This window comes from Rousettus aegyptiacus, unplaced genomic scaffold (assembly GCF_014176215.1).
Source record: "Rousettus aegyptiacus isolate mRouAeg1 unplaced genomic scaffold, mRouAeg1.p scaffold_m13_p_6, whole genome shotgun sequence".
NCBI lineage: Eukaryota > Metazoa > Chordata > Mammalia > Chiroptera > Pteropodidae > Rousettus > Rousettus aegyptiacus.
Genome location: NW_023416309.1, coordinates 76,805,730 through 76,820,757, shown reverse-complemented (window position 1 = coordinate 76,820,757; position 15,028 = coordinate 76,805,730). Strand labels below are relative to the sequence as shown.

The 15,028-nt window shown below is 36.7% G+C and overlaps 1 protein-coding gene and 1 pseudogene across 1 annotated transcript; both read left to right on the top strand.

The window, feature by feature from the left end:
• Positions 1-3,248: 3,248 nt before the first annotated feature.
• Positions 3,249-4,193, top strand: LOC107507691 (olfactory receptor 1P1). Its single transcript, XM_016138870.2, has one exon. The coding sequence runs from the start codon at positions 3,249-3,251 to the stop codon at positions 4,191-4,193; it is 945 nt and encodes a 314-aa protein (XP_015994356.2).
• Positions 4,194-5,277: 1,084 nt separating this feature from the next.
• Positions 5,278-8,155, top strand: LOC107507636 (annotated as a pseudogene).
• Positions 8,156-15,028: the final 6,873 nt, after the last annotated feature.

Genomic DNA, 15,028 nt, shown 5'->3' with positions numbered 1-15,028 from the left:
TTATTTTAGCTAGTATTGCGCATTTATTTCATGGACTGTCTCTGATCCTATGAAATTTTTCATTCTGTTAATACCTTAGTATAACATATACTCTTAGTCTCCTCTTCTTTAGACAGTAGCTTTTGAACCTACAAACAGCAACAAAATTGACTTATAATATTTATTGTCCTCTCTCCCTTCTCTTTTCTATTATCCAATAAAACTATTTTGTCACTAGTACTATCTTTCTTAGTTTATCTTTGCCCTCTTACATAGGCTTAAACACCTACTATTTGACTTATCTGCTTAATATTATATTTCTTCTAACTGTTCCTCAGGGAGCATCAAAAACTTATTGTACTTTTTACTTTCCTCTTCCTTCTTTCATTATTATTATTAGTCATTTCTACATTATTAGAGCATGTTAATTTATATACTACTTTGTCACCTTTGCCCCACAGTAAATATATATGTAATGTTTTTCACTAGTCTTTTTGCTAAGGTTACTTCAATACTTTCTTGATTATTCGAAGCTTACATTCTAGTAGTTTTCAGAGGAAGAGCTTATGGGAAAATATTACTGGAGTTTCTTTACGTTCAAAACTTTTTGTTTGCAGTTCTCATACCCAAAGTACAGATTAGCTGGTACAAAATCCTTGACTACCTTTATATTTTTGAGTTTCTTGAGGTGTTGTTCTTTTATTATTATATGCCACTGAATGTTGCTGTCAAGACTGATATCAATCAGATTTTTTCCTCCTTGATTTTTCTCTTGGCATTTTGGGTGGGAGAGGGAGAGTTTGTTGCCTCAAGGATTCTTTACCTATTTTAAAGGTTTAACAATTTTACTAAGAAATATTTTGGAATTGATTATTTTGCATCAATTTTCCCATGTATTAAGTATGTTTTTTCAATATGTAGAGTAAGGTCTTCTTTTATTTTAGGGAAGTTTATTTAAATTGTAACCTTAAATATCTCTTCTATTCCAATATTTAGTTTTCTTCTTTGGAGACTTTGCTTATAATATACTGAGTCTCCTTTGTTAGTTTTCTATATCCATCTCTTTCTAACTCTTTTGTCTCGTTTTTAATTTTTGTTTCTGTTACATTTCCTGTTTCTCTTTTATGTTTCTTATAATAATTTCTGTATTGTTCATTTTTCTTTAGAAGCTTTGTAATAGAGATTTTGTCAAAGAAATAACTTTCTTCGATTTCTTTCTAGAGTTTTCTCATTTCCTATTTCACATTTTCTTACTGTCTGACATTTATGCTGAGTGTTTTTATTTATCCTTTGTAGTATTCTTTTATAAATCTTAATTGTTTACTAAATTTTGAAAATTCTTAAAGATATGTTGTACTGGACTTGTTCCTACAGAGATACTTTCCTAGTTAGTTCTCTTATGATAAAAGCTTGAATTTCAGGGTTTTCTTTCTTATGATATTTCTTTAAATCTTTCTGTATTCAAGACACTGTCTTGTAAAGATATATTTTATCTGTCCCACAGTAGCTACAATATAGGGGCACAAAAATGTTCAATTCAAGCTGACAGAAAAAGAAGTAAAAAATTTTGTAGGCATATATTATGGAGGTTTGATGCAGGGACAAACCAATGAAATTTTATGTAATAGGTGATATTTGTGTGGAATGTGTGGAATTTTACCAATCAGAGATGGAAAGAAAACTCATCCATATCCAACTGTCTCACTCACTAGGGGCAACATGTACTTCCTACTCCTGATATTTGTTTCCATATGAAGGCTTCTTCCTGTAGGCTAACACCCATAGGCTTCTGCACTGCTTTGTTCATTTCAACCCAGAGTGACCCATCTGAATCCTGAATTTTGGGTCTCAGCTTCTCCCTTCTCATCAGATCTGATCACTTTCAGAAATAGTTGTATGTTTTAGTGGGACAGGTTCTGCTCCTGTGGGAGAGACCCATGATTGTTCAGCTGAACCCATGAAAGAAAAAAAATAGATTTAATTTCAGAAATATGTTAAAAAGATCACTTAGTGAACACGGATAAGATACATTTTTTAACCTCATCTTTTCAATAACAAAGGTGATTTTCTCTTTCTCATCTGACTGGTAGACTTTGTGACTAACCCTTGTCTGGTTCCACAAATGGGAAAGGACCAGGATTTTCATGTATTGGGCCTACTCAAGCACTAACATCACTTCCTGCGCAGGTAGCTTTAATAACTCTTTATAATATGCAGAATGAAGTTCCAGACCTTTTACTTTCCATTACAAACATTTCCAAATTTGACTCCCAGTTCCCTTTCCAGCTTTATCTTAGCCTATATCCCTCCTCCACCTCATGCTCAAAGCTCCTGCTCCCCATCTCTGAACCTGTCCGGTGCTTTCCAATGCCTGGTCTTCAAGAGTTTACCTCACTGTGCTGCCCACACCCATCTGGTAAGATTTTAAACTACACTTATAGTCCAGAAAACCTTCCTTTCCTTTTCTAGCTCAGTCTGCTTTGTATCAGAAGTGTGTGTGTGTGTGTGTGTGTGTGTGTGCGCGCGCGCGCGCGTGTAGATGCAATCAGGTTTTGAGATTATGGAGACTACAGATTACAACTTCTTCTGTCAATACAGATAACTTCAGTTATCTAACGTATCTTTACTAAATAGCTGTTTGATTATAAAATTGGTTCCTGGCAGAATGGATAATATGAAACTGTTTTCACAATATTGACTTTTAGGCACGATAGATCAGGACAAGTAAAGTCTGGGGTCTGAGAGTGATTCGAAGGCAGATGAATGGTTGGAGAACCTGGAATAAAAATTTTATAGACTTTTAAGATAGGCGGTTGCGTCTATCCCATTAGATGGAAACTTCTCTGAGGTTAAAAATTATCATTGTCTTACCTACCTAGCACTCTACCCAGTCCAAAGTTGGTACTCAATATCTGTGGGATAAATGAATAAATGAATGAATGAAAGCTTCTTGATTCCCCTGAGACTAAAGCTAAAGAAAAAGAAGCTACAACTAAAGAAATGTGGGACAGAAAGAAGTGTAGATAAATAAACCAAGAAATCTAGTTTAATTCTCTTAAGTCATATCTCCCATATTTTTTAGTACATTCTAATTAGTAGATTTCAATAAAAATATACAATGCACATAATATGTGATCAATACAAATACATTCTTTCCTCTTATTCTCTAGAGTTCAGAGAATGGCCATTCATCAATCTTCTAGAGTGATATACGTTTAGAGAATTTTAACGGGTCTCACTCGAGGTCTCTTTCTTTGACTTCTGGGCTCATGGCAAAAGGGAACCAAACTGGCATTTTCGAGTTTCTCCTCTGGGGACTCTCAGAGCGGGCAGAGCAGCAGCGCATCCTCTTCCTGCTGTTCCTGTGGATGTACGTGGTCACTGTGGCTGGGAACCTGCTCATTGTCCTGGCCATTGGCACTGACACGCGTCTCCACACGCCCATGTACTTCTTTCTCGCCAGCCTGTCCTGCGCAGACATCCTTTTCACCTCCACCACCGTGCCCAAGGCCCTGGTGAACATTCAGACCCAGAGCCGTTCCATTTCCTATGCGGGATGCCTGACTCAGCTCTACTTCTTCTTGACTTTTGGGGACATGGACATCTTTCTCCTGGCCACAATGGCCTATGACCGCTATGTAGCCATCTGCCACCCTCTCCACTATACCATGATTATGAGCCGCCAGCGCTGTGTCCTCCTGGTTACTGCCTGCTGGACCCTTACAAATCTTGTTGCCATGACCCACACCTTCCTCATATTCCGACTTTCCTTCTGCTCTAAGAAGATCATTCCTGATTTCTTCTGTGATCTAGGACCCCTAATGAAGGTGTCTTGCTCAGACACTCAGGTCAATGAGCTTGTGCTCCTCTTCTTGGGGGGAGCAGTCATTTTAATCCCCTTTATGCTCATCCTAGTCTCTTATATCCGCATTGTTTCAGCCATCCTGAGGGTCCCCTCTGCCCAGGGTAGGCTCAAGGCCTTTTCTACCTGTGGGTCCCACCTTGCTGTTGTTGCCCTTTTCTTTGGGACGGTGATTAGGGCTTATCTATGCCCCTCGTCCTCTTCCTCTAACTCAGTAGAAGAGGACACAGCAGCTGCTGTCATGTACACAGTGGTGACTCCCCTGCTGAACCCCTTTATTTATAGCCTGCGAAACAAGGACATGAAGGGAGCCCTGGGGAGACTTCTCAGGGGCAAAGTCTCCTTCTCGTAAGGCCAGTAATGTCTGCAGAGAAACTGCCAGCGTCCTCTGTGTCTCCTTCTAGTGAGAAACTGCACAGAAATTTCTACCTCAAGTGTCTCATTTCTGAATCCCACATGTACCTTATCACCACTCCCCTCTCTGACTCCCTACCATGAATTTTTTGTTGTTGAGGAAAATCAAGATTTTGCATTGTGCTTTCAAGTTAATCTGTGAATAGTTGCTTATTTATTCATTTATTTTACTTGAAAATAGCTTCACAAGGATAAATGTCTTTTGCAATGTTCATAATTCTAAAAGTTCATGCAGCCTTTTATGCTAGTTCATCAAAATTCAATCCATGAGGTTATGGAAAGTGAGTTAATTATCAAAATATTAGCAAGTAAAGTCAATATTGGATGGCAAAGAGTTCATTTAAACAACTTTAAGTGAACAAATGTATTCTTTCCTACAAAAATAGGAAATTATACAAACACCTATCACCTCAAGGTTATGAGTCAAAAAACTCTTGCAACCATTAAAATAAAGCACGGTTACCATTTTCTTCTGTGTGTGTGTCTGTGTGTGTGTCTGTGTGTGCATGTGGGTGTATGGTGAGAACACTTAAGATATACTCTGTTAGCAAATCACAAGTATAGTATACAATATAGTCTTGTTAACTATAGGCATACTGCTGTACATTCAATCTCCAGAAATAATTCATCTTGCAGAACTGAATTTTGTACTTGGCTAGCATCTCCCCTTATCCCCTGCATTGTTAAAAGGCTCACAGATGATGCTGATGCTGGTGGTCTGAGGACCAGATTTCAAGTAGCAAGCCCACTCGCTTGGCGAGGTTACATCAGGCAAGCAGAGAAAGCAATAGTAAAATGGAATTATGGTAACGATATCTCCGTGCGTAGAAGAAATATAGTTAAAGATAAGAAGAGGTATGAAAAAACTTAAATGGAAGAACATAAGAGGTAAAGAAAGTTGACAAAAGAATTTATGTATGAAAATGTCAAAGGAGTTTTAAAGATATTAGAACTAGATGAGTCTACTAACCTGGAATCTGGTTATCAATACTTCTAGAGACATCCACGTCTAGTGACTCTTGATGGGGATTTTCAAATCCCTGGGCCAGCAGGATGATGAGGAAAAGATATTGACTCTGGAGGTCAAGAACTTCCTCACCAATTCTGGGCATCTGGTCACTCGGTCTTTTAGAAAAGCAGATTAGAGATAGTGAATTTAAAGCCTCTCCAGCAGAGGCACCAATAGTGATTTTTAAATGTATCTGGAAGCTAGCCAATCTCTTGCCATCACATCTGCAAAGCCACATTATATATTCAGTCTTACAAATTGAAACAAAAGAAAATATTTTATGAGACTACATTTTTAAAGAGTAAATGCAAAATCATTGTCTAAAATTGAAGCCATGGAACAAACTCATCGAAGAGCCACATGAGGAAAGAGCTCTGGCTTGGTGCCAAGGAGTTCCGGGTCCTAACCTAAGTGCCTCCACTTATTTTGGATGAGTCTAGTCTTCTCGTCTGTGAAAAGAAATTATTGATAACAGAAAATTTTAGGGAAAATTTCCATAGTTTAGCTATTATAATAGAGAAACTCCAGCAAATTGTAGTTTTAAAAGGCTGGACATTTCTCTCTCCTGCACAGGTAAGTAGTCCAGGTCTGATATGTTACACAGTCATCAAGGATCCAGGCTACTTTGTTTTTGGTTTTCTGCCAACTTTAGAGAATGGTTCCATATCATGGTTCAAGATGGCTGTTAAATTTTTTAGCAATAAGTCTTTATTTTAACCATTAAGAAGAGAGAAGTCAACTGGAAGATACAGCTTTTCCCATTGAGGAAAAAAACTGGGAAAAGTTGCACATGACTATTACATTTATATCCTGGTAGCCAGAATTTGGTCACTTGGCCTTCACCTAGTTGCAACTGAGCTTGTGAAAAATATATTATACTTGGGCCCATATGCCCAGCTAATATTATATTAGTATAGAAGAAGCAAACACCATGTATTATGGGAAAACCAGCCATTTCTGCTATAATGAGGTGTCACGATGTCAGTTAAAAACCCTGCTAACATGAAGAGCTGATTAAAACAGGTGAGCTGACCAGTTGCTTAGAGGTATTCACTAAGTCATGTTCTAAATATTCAAAGTTGTTGGAATAACAACCGAGGAGATTTCTTCTTCCTAGTGATCATAAAAGGTGCTTGGTGGAGTGGCAACTAATGAGAGTGGCTGATGACAATTGTGTGGTGCCTGAGACATTCTTCCCTGGGAATCATCCCTCTCCTCCTCCAGGTCAGTACCTAGAGGGACAGAAGCTAGGACCTAACCTTTGGCATTTCTGAATACCTATTACCAAACAGAATAGCAGTATCCCTGGGAAAATGAGTTTACATGTCAAATTAGCCTGACATTTGAGAGTACACCAAAATAAAAATACATAAACATATACCACATGAATCTAAATTATTGGGAGTTAGAATTTAAAATAAGCCTGATGAATATACTCAAGGATATTAGGGAAGATGTTAAGAATATGAAGCATAAAAAGAAAAAAGTGGAAATATTAGTTACAAAAACATAACAATTGAAGTAAATAATTTGTTAGCTGACCTAAATAGCGGAAGGAATACAGGTAAAGAATTAATTAGTGAGCCAGAATATCATGCAGTGTCACTCTCTTAAAGGCAGCTAGTAGTGAAGAATAAAAACATGAACTAGCAAGGGATAGAGGCAAGAGAGATAGAGGATATAAATAAAAGCGTCCACATCTAGAAAATAGGAGTCAGAGAAAAAGACAGAAAGCAGAGGGAAGAAATATTTTGAGAAGTAATGATGATAGGTTCTCCAGAAATATAGTAATAAACAACTTCAGAATGAAGGAGCCTATGAAGTTCTAAACAAACAAAAAAGTACTAACAAAATGAATCTCTAAACACATTATAATGGAATTTAAAAACACCACAGACACAGAAGTAAGGAGATTTTTTTTTTAATCAACCTCGACTTCTGAGTATGGAGAATGCCAAAGGCATGAAGTGGAATTCCACAAAGAAGTCAGGGGAAAAAATTTAAAAATATGCCTTGCAAATTCCAATCTTTGTTAGTAGAAGCTAAAGAGGCTGCTGGTGAACCAAGTATGCAAAGAACCTCAGGGAAGGGAACCAAACAAAAAAGATCTATGAAAGATAACAAAGCTTCTTATTTACATAAGATGGTACAAAACAATAGAAGAAACATTTCGGAAGAAGATACCAATTCTTCAATTACCCTCTAAATGACCACCTGTCAACCTGCTTCATGGAGACATCATGAGGGCCTGGTGCCAACAATTAAATCTGGGCACCAAAGGCTTGAAACTGGAAGCGTGTAAGAGACTGTGGATATGCTTACCCTAATTAAAAGGACATTCCTGTCACAGCAAAGGAGGCCAAGATCCTGACAAAATCCCAAAGAAAATCAAAGATGGAAAAGGGGGAACTGACTCTGGAAAGTTCTGATCCTCCTGAAGTCACTGCTCCCCCTGAGGGCGGGGAGGGGTGTCCTCTCTTGAATGGTCTACTGCTCACCTTGAGGGAATGGACAATGTTGTCATGACAACTTCCATGCCGCTACTATGTTTGCTTCTTGGATCGGAACTGCAGCCAGAGCTGGGAAGATGGAGGCAGTGGAATTACCACAAGGGGCTTCTGGTGTCAGGTGGTGTGTGGTCCTTGGGCAGATTCTCCCTGCAGACGCAGAGGGTTGGATTCAGCTACAGTTTTATGCTGGGAAACCCAAGTTCCTGAAAAACAAAGGAGAGCGTGTGTGCTATTCTTACCACCTGCCTGCAACTTTCCACCCCACTACTGGAGAACAATATGTTGTGCCCTAAATACGTTTATAGGCATAAGGTGTTGATGGAAAGCCTCCATTGGAGGTTACAATGCTTAGAAAAAAGATATGGCAATGATTATAATTAATGGCAGAAAAGTGACTACAGTCAGCTCCATGGGGCCACTCCAACATCTGAACTCCAGGCTGCTCCACACGCCCCCGTGTTTCCTGCTTACAGGGCTCATGGACTGGTAGCGTACAGCTGTTAACCTCGGACTCCCAATGGTGCATGCTGCTTTGTTGGTTATGTTTTAAAATGGAAAAGGGTTTCACGACTTATCATTAATTGCAGTTAATAAGATGAAAAAGTTGTTAATACTATCAAACGATTACCCTTCTGAAGTAGGACCCCACCAGCTTTTTAAAGTGAGAACCTGAGCTTAGCATTGTGAAGGGGTTGAGTGAAGAAACAAGTGTGCTCCTCCACCATGCTGGATTCCCTGCCTGAGAATTCTGTCTCCGTCAGGGGCTGCTGCCTTCTAAATTCAGTGACTTCAGACTCCTGACTGTTTTAAGCCAAAGGGAAAGCTATTATTCTCTCTATTCCCCCAAACGCGTTCTTTTTCTTTTTTACTTTTTTTCCAAAACGCATTCTTAATATACAAAACAACATTATTTTGACTTTTTCTTAACTTGAGATTTCTATGATATGTCTCTGGGATAAAAACACAGGGCACTTTGTCAGTATTATTTCCACTCGTAACTGTTTTGTATATTTTATTTTTAATGATTAAAATGCTCAAGTTTACTTCTGAATCATAAATATATAATATGTTTAAAAAGTACATATAAAGAATTCATCTATTGTATTTGGGAAAGTATTGGTTGTATGCAAATTATTAATATTCTTAGCTCAGTCGGATTAACCCCAAAATATTATTAGTGGTCAGAGTTTTTCAGTGTAATAAATAATGCACACATTTTATTCCTTATTTAAAAAAAGGAACACTACAAAAAGAAAATTTTAAGTTTCCAAAAAGAGAATTACGTACAAAGTAGCAATCATAAGACTGAATTTAGATTTCTAAACAACATGCTAGATGTAAGAAGACAATTGAATATTTGTAAAGTATTAATAAAATACCTTTAAATATAATAATTAATGTCCAGCCAAATGGTTGCTTAAATTTGCAGGCATAATGAAATTATTATCAATTATACAAGGTCTAAAAAGTTCTCCAGACAAAGATTTACCTTGAAAGCACCTTTGAACAAAGTACTCAACTAAGAAGAAAAACATATTCAGGAAGTTGATAAAAGATTTATGGCAAGTAGAGTAGGAAGTAATAAAAGTTTATTCTCAACTAAAAAAATACAGAAAAAGTCTGAAATAAAATTCTAGAATGCTAGATAGTGTCAATATTATGTAGTGGATGAGAGTAGGGGAATGCAAGACATGAGAGCATATTAAAGAACTTGGTTTGCTAGGGGAAATATAGATATATTTAAGAAAACTGTGGGGATAAATTTAGATGCAAGTGTTATAAGTTAAGGGAAATCATCTTGGCTTGCAAAATAGATTGCGCATATTTCAAAACATCCTCAAGAAGAAACACCTATTAAACGGGAGCAGTAAATGAGAAAAAAAATCAGAAGAAAGTATAGCAAATGGGAATTAGTGTTTGCCTTTATTATACATATTATATCAGCACCTAATAGGTAATGCCCACACTTCTTAAGCAAAATAAAACATTAGTATGTACTATGCCACAAAGAAAGTCTTAATAAATATGGAAGAAAAAAATACATGTTTGTTCTCCATCAGCATGTTCTTGGATTATAAGCATTAATGCAAATATGTCCTCCAACCATAATGTACTAAAGTAAGAAATTAATAATAAAGGGATAGTTTTAAAATTTCTAAATATCTGCAAGTTTAAAGGGTATTACTAAATATGAAGTGAAGTTATACTAAATAAACCTCAGGTTCAAAAGGAAATCATGAGCAAAATTATACTTAGAACTAAAAAAAAATAAAGAAAAGCTACAAATCAAAAGCGGTAATATAAAAGATCTTTTTTAGTTTTAAAAAGATTTACCAGGAAAGAATTACAGTTGAAAATAAAGATCTAAGAATCTAAATTATAAATCGGTGACAGAGCAATAGAGTAACTGTCAAGAAACAAGGAAAACGAAAAAAATAATGTCAGAAATCAGTAAATTAAGAATTGAAAAACAGCCTTCAACAAACTAAGACACTGGTGCCTGAAAATAAACAGAAAATAAACAATTGATAAAATTAACAGATTTCTAGCAAGACTGATCAAGAAAAAAAAAAAAAGAGAACAATACTGTACACATATTTTCAACAAGTTAGAAGAAACAAGCCAATTCCCTAAAAGAAACAAACTATAAAACTTTACTCAAAAGAAAGATAGAACTTGAATAGTCCTATTAAAGAAATTGAATTTGTAGTTAAAACATTCCGATAAAGAACATTCAGGCCTATATGCTTTAACTGGAGAATTAAACAGAAGAAATGAACAGACATTTCACTGAAGAGGATATAGAGATAACAAGCCATTGAAAAGATGTTTGATATCATAAGCCAATAGGAAAAGGCTAAATAACCACAACGAGATATCACTACACATTTGTCAGAATAGCTAAAATAAAAAATAGTGAAAACACTAAATCCTGGTGAAGATGTAGAGAAACTAGATCTCTCATACAGTGTTGGTGGGAATGTAAAATGTTACAGCCGCTCTTGAAAACAGTTTGGTCATTCCTTATAAAACTACACATGCCGCTACTATATGACTCAGCAATTGCACTTATGGGCATTTATCCCAGAGAATTAAAAACTTACGTTCACTCAAAAAAACCTCTACACAAACGATCATAGAATATTTATCTTAAAACCAACTAACTATATCTTAAAACCAACAAGAAATTAGTATCTAGAATTTGTCCATATATGTGCAGGTTTACTTCTGGACCCTCAATTCTGTTCCTTTGGTCTATGTGTCTGTTTTGCTGCTAATACCATGCCATTTTGATTATTGTCTCTTTGTAGTACAATTTGAAGTCTGGCAGAGTGATGCTTCCAGCCTTGTTCTTTTTTCTCAGGATTGCTTTTGCTCTTGAGAGTCTTTTGTGCTTCCACACAAATCTGATGATTTTTTGTTCTATTTCTCTAAAAAGTGCCATTGGGATTTTGATGGGAATCACAATAAATCTGTATAATACTTTAGGTAATAAGGTCATTTAAACTATGTTGATTCTTCCAATCCAAGGGCATGGAATATCTTTTCATTTCTTTGCATCTTCTTCAATTTCTTCTAATAATGTCTTATAGTTTTTAGTGTATATAAATCTTTCACATGTTTCATTAGGTTTATTCCTAGGTATGTTTTTCTTTTTGTTGCAATTACAAAAAGAATTTTTTTTCCATTTCTTAATCAATGTCTATCCAATAATTTTTAACTAAAAAAATCTAGAATTTGTAAGAAACTTCTGTCAAATAAAGATAGGAAGAAAATCTCCCCCTCCCCAAATGGGTAAAGTATATGAAAAGGGAATTTCATAAAGGGAAACCCAAGTTGTTAACAAGATATGGAGAGATGTTAAATCTCATTTATAATCATAAAAATAATGAGATGATCTTTACACTAATCAGGTGATATCGACTGTTGGTGAGGATATGGGAAAATGGAAAAATCATGTACAATGAAGGGAGTGTAAACTATTACAGGCAATCAGGAAAACAACCTATCAGTATTTAGAAAAATTAAAATTAAATATATTTACATACATATATTTGATTATACATATATAATTTGCTAAGTACTAATAAATTGTTCTCCTGATTGCCCATATTGGGATATATACACTTACACATATATGTATATATATCCATTCATCCATCTATCTATCTTTATCTATCTTTCTATCTATCTATCTATGTATGTATGTATCTATCTATCTATCTATCTATCTATCTATCTATCTATCTATCAATCATCAATCAAACATCTCCTGTTACCTAGACTCTGGGCATATACCTCAGATAAAATGAATTAAGGTCCATAGACATGCTCAGGCTCATCACAGAGTCGTTTGTGGTAGTGTGAGGTTAGGTGTTCATCACTTGGAGAAATGGATGAATAAAATCTGGTGAACACATACAGTGGACTATTAGTTAAAAGAAACATCATTCTATATAGTCACACAGATAGATATTTTCTGTAATTTTTAAAAGTATGAATATTACAAATACACAGTCTAGTATATAGAATAAAAAATAATCACTCATGTAGTAATCTTAAAATGTTGCCATTGTATATGTGTGTTTGTATTTAAATAAAACATTAGAGTTACAGTTGAGAGAAATTTTGAACTCCTAATTCCATCCCAGTGTTTCCTTCCCCAAAAGTAATGTTTATCATTGAATTCGTGTTTGTCATTCTTATGTTTGTTTTTATAATTTTACTCAAAAGTTGTGCCTCCGTGAAAATATTTAGTATTGTTTTGCATATTTTAAAATTTTATTTCAATAGCATCATACAGTATGTATTCTGAAACTTGCTTTTTTTACTCAAATCATGTTTTGAGATTTGTCCATGTTGATACACATACTCAAGTTCATTATTTCTGCTGCTATAAGAGGTATATACTATAATTTATTTATCTCCTCCTGTTGAAAGGCATTTAGGTTATTTCTAGTTGTTCGCTATTATAAAAAGTACTGAAATAAACTTTCCTGTACACAACTATTTGGGCACATGAATCAAGGTTTCCTTAGAGTGTACTGCTAAGAATGAAGTGCTGGGAGGAAGGTCATGCACACCTTAAGTTTTATTAGTGGGTTCTATTGGTACCTTTCATTGGCTGGTTCACTCATCTCCACCACCTAGCTGCTGTACATCTTGGCTGCTAATGGCCCACAACTTCTCCTTCTGTGGCCAGAAAAGTTAAGCATCCAGGCTCAGCTGACCCAGGAAGTACGGGGGCAATCAGTAGCCAATAACTGACTGACACTGGAAAGACAAAACTGGCTTCTTATCTCCAAATGGGACTGATTCGATGGATGCAATTTATGTTTCAGAGCTCCTCTCCAGACCAGGCTGAGTGAAGGTAACATGGTGATTCCACATCCCTGCTTACCTCTATCTTCTTCTGAGGATACTCCTTCACTAAAGCACTTTTGTAATTCCCACGAATCACTCTGCTCCAAGGGAACCTGACCCAGATGACTAACATTGCCAAATTCTCTCCAAAATGGTTGTACCAGTTTGCACAGGTAAGCCAAGGCTTGAAGTTTGAGAAAGAAAAAGCCATTTTAAGAATTGAGGGAAGAGCTTCTAGAAAGGGGAAAAAGATGAGGCAAAGGCCCTGAGATAAAAGAGCTTTGTGAATTCAACAAACTGAAAGCAAGCCAATATGGCTTAAGTTTTGGGAACAAAAGAAAGAGAATGATACTTGCTGAGGTTGTTGATATATAGACCAGGTAGAACCCAGAGGCTGTTTTTCATTTTTTTCTGATTGTAATAGGGAGTTCTTGAACTCCTTTAAGCAGGAAGGTGATAGGGTTCGATTTAGACTTTAAGAAAATTAATCTGGTTGTGTGTAGAGAATGGGTTGTAAAAAGATAATCAGAGGGTTAGGTTTCTATATTAAAAGGAGAACGGATGGTAAAAATTAGTGTTAATGCAAAAAGTAAGAAACACAATGGGATCCGTAGCACAATACCATTTATGTTTATAAAACACACAGACATACAAAGACATGGATTCTTCAAGGACATATGCATATGTTGAAGTGGCTACCAAGTGGAAGGAAATGAAGGGAACGGAGATTGGAGCTAATAAAGGGCAATAAAACCAGGAGATGCCTTGCAAGAAATGGTGTTGATAACGTATTATGAACTGAAGCATTTGATTTACTCAATTCTGCACCCAAGAATGCAAAAATCAAAATGACAGCAACCACCCACCTCCCCACTCTTCTTGTGCAGATCCCTGTCTGGGATGGGGAACAGATTCTCTTACAGACATTCCAAATAATCCAAATTTCACTCATTAAGTGTGCTTAACTGGGTGGCAGAGACTTTCCCTAGTGATTAATTCAGCTTCTGAGTTAAGGAACCTGAAGGCTAGAGGAAGCAGAACCTCCCTGGAGTGTCATTAGTGAGGAAACAGATGGGCACACACTGAGATGATCTGATGCCTAATCCTGGTGGGATGCTCCTGATGCAACATCTTAGCTCAACTCCTCATTTCCTGGGGTGGGGGGCGGGTGGCCTCTATGGAGTTGGGTCTTGTCTCTGGGATCTAAGAGAATCGAGGCTGTGACATTTTGCTGTTTCTCCTTTGCACAAGTTATGTCCTGGTCCCAGGAGACCTAGAAATCGAGCTTCTACCATGTTTGATAGCTCTGTGCCTTGGTGCTCAGGGCAGGTATTGATGTCATTAGGTATCAATAAAAGTCTGTGGATTAAAATCAAATGCTTGATTCCTTGATTGAGGGCAAGGGCCTTGAGATTCTCCTTGACATTTTCCTTCAAATGCCTGTAGAAGTACAGGCTGTGCTCTGCAAATGTATTTGCCAATTAATGTTCCAAGAGTTTGCCGAAGTGACTCCTTTGCTTCTCTCTCTAGCCTTGAGAGATGTAAGGTCTTGATGGCCAGAAAGCATGTTTCAAGAGAACTGTGTATTGGTTTTGTCTAATGATGTGCTACTCTGAGGGGATTCCAGGGCCATCTGCTCAGACACTGTCCAAGAAAATCCAAAACTAAAATTTACTTACTAAGGAAGTTCCCTTGGGCAGTAATAGTTTCTTAGTGGTTGACATCTGAGCCGAAGAGCATGGGGAAAGTAAAAACTTTCTGGAGCCTTAATCACATAATCTCCCAATAGGCAAACACTAGTCATGTCTTCTGGGCCTCAAGTCCTGGACTGGACCCTTGGGACATTGAGAAGCGTGAGTGTTACCCAGAAAAAGCCCTAGATCTCAGTTC

Excerpts from the sequence above, each read along its gene's own strand:
- LOC107507691 (XM_016138870.2), top strand. The coding sequence starts at position 3,249 with ATGGCAAAAGGGAACCAAACTGGCATTTTCGAGTTTCTCCTCTGGGGA.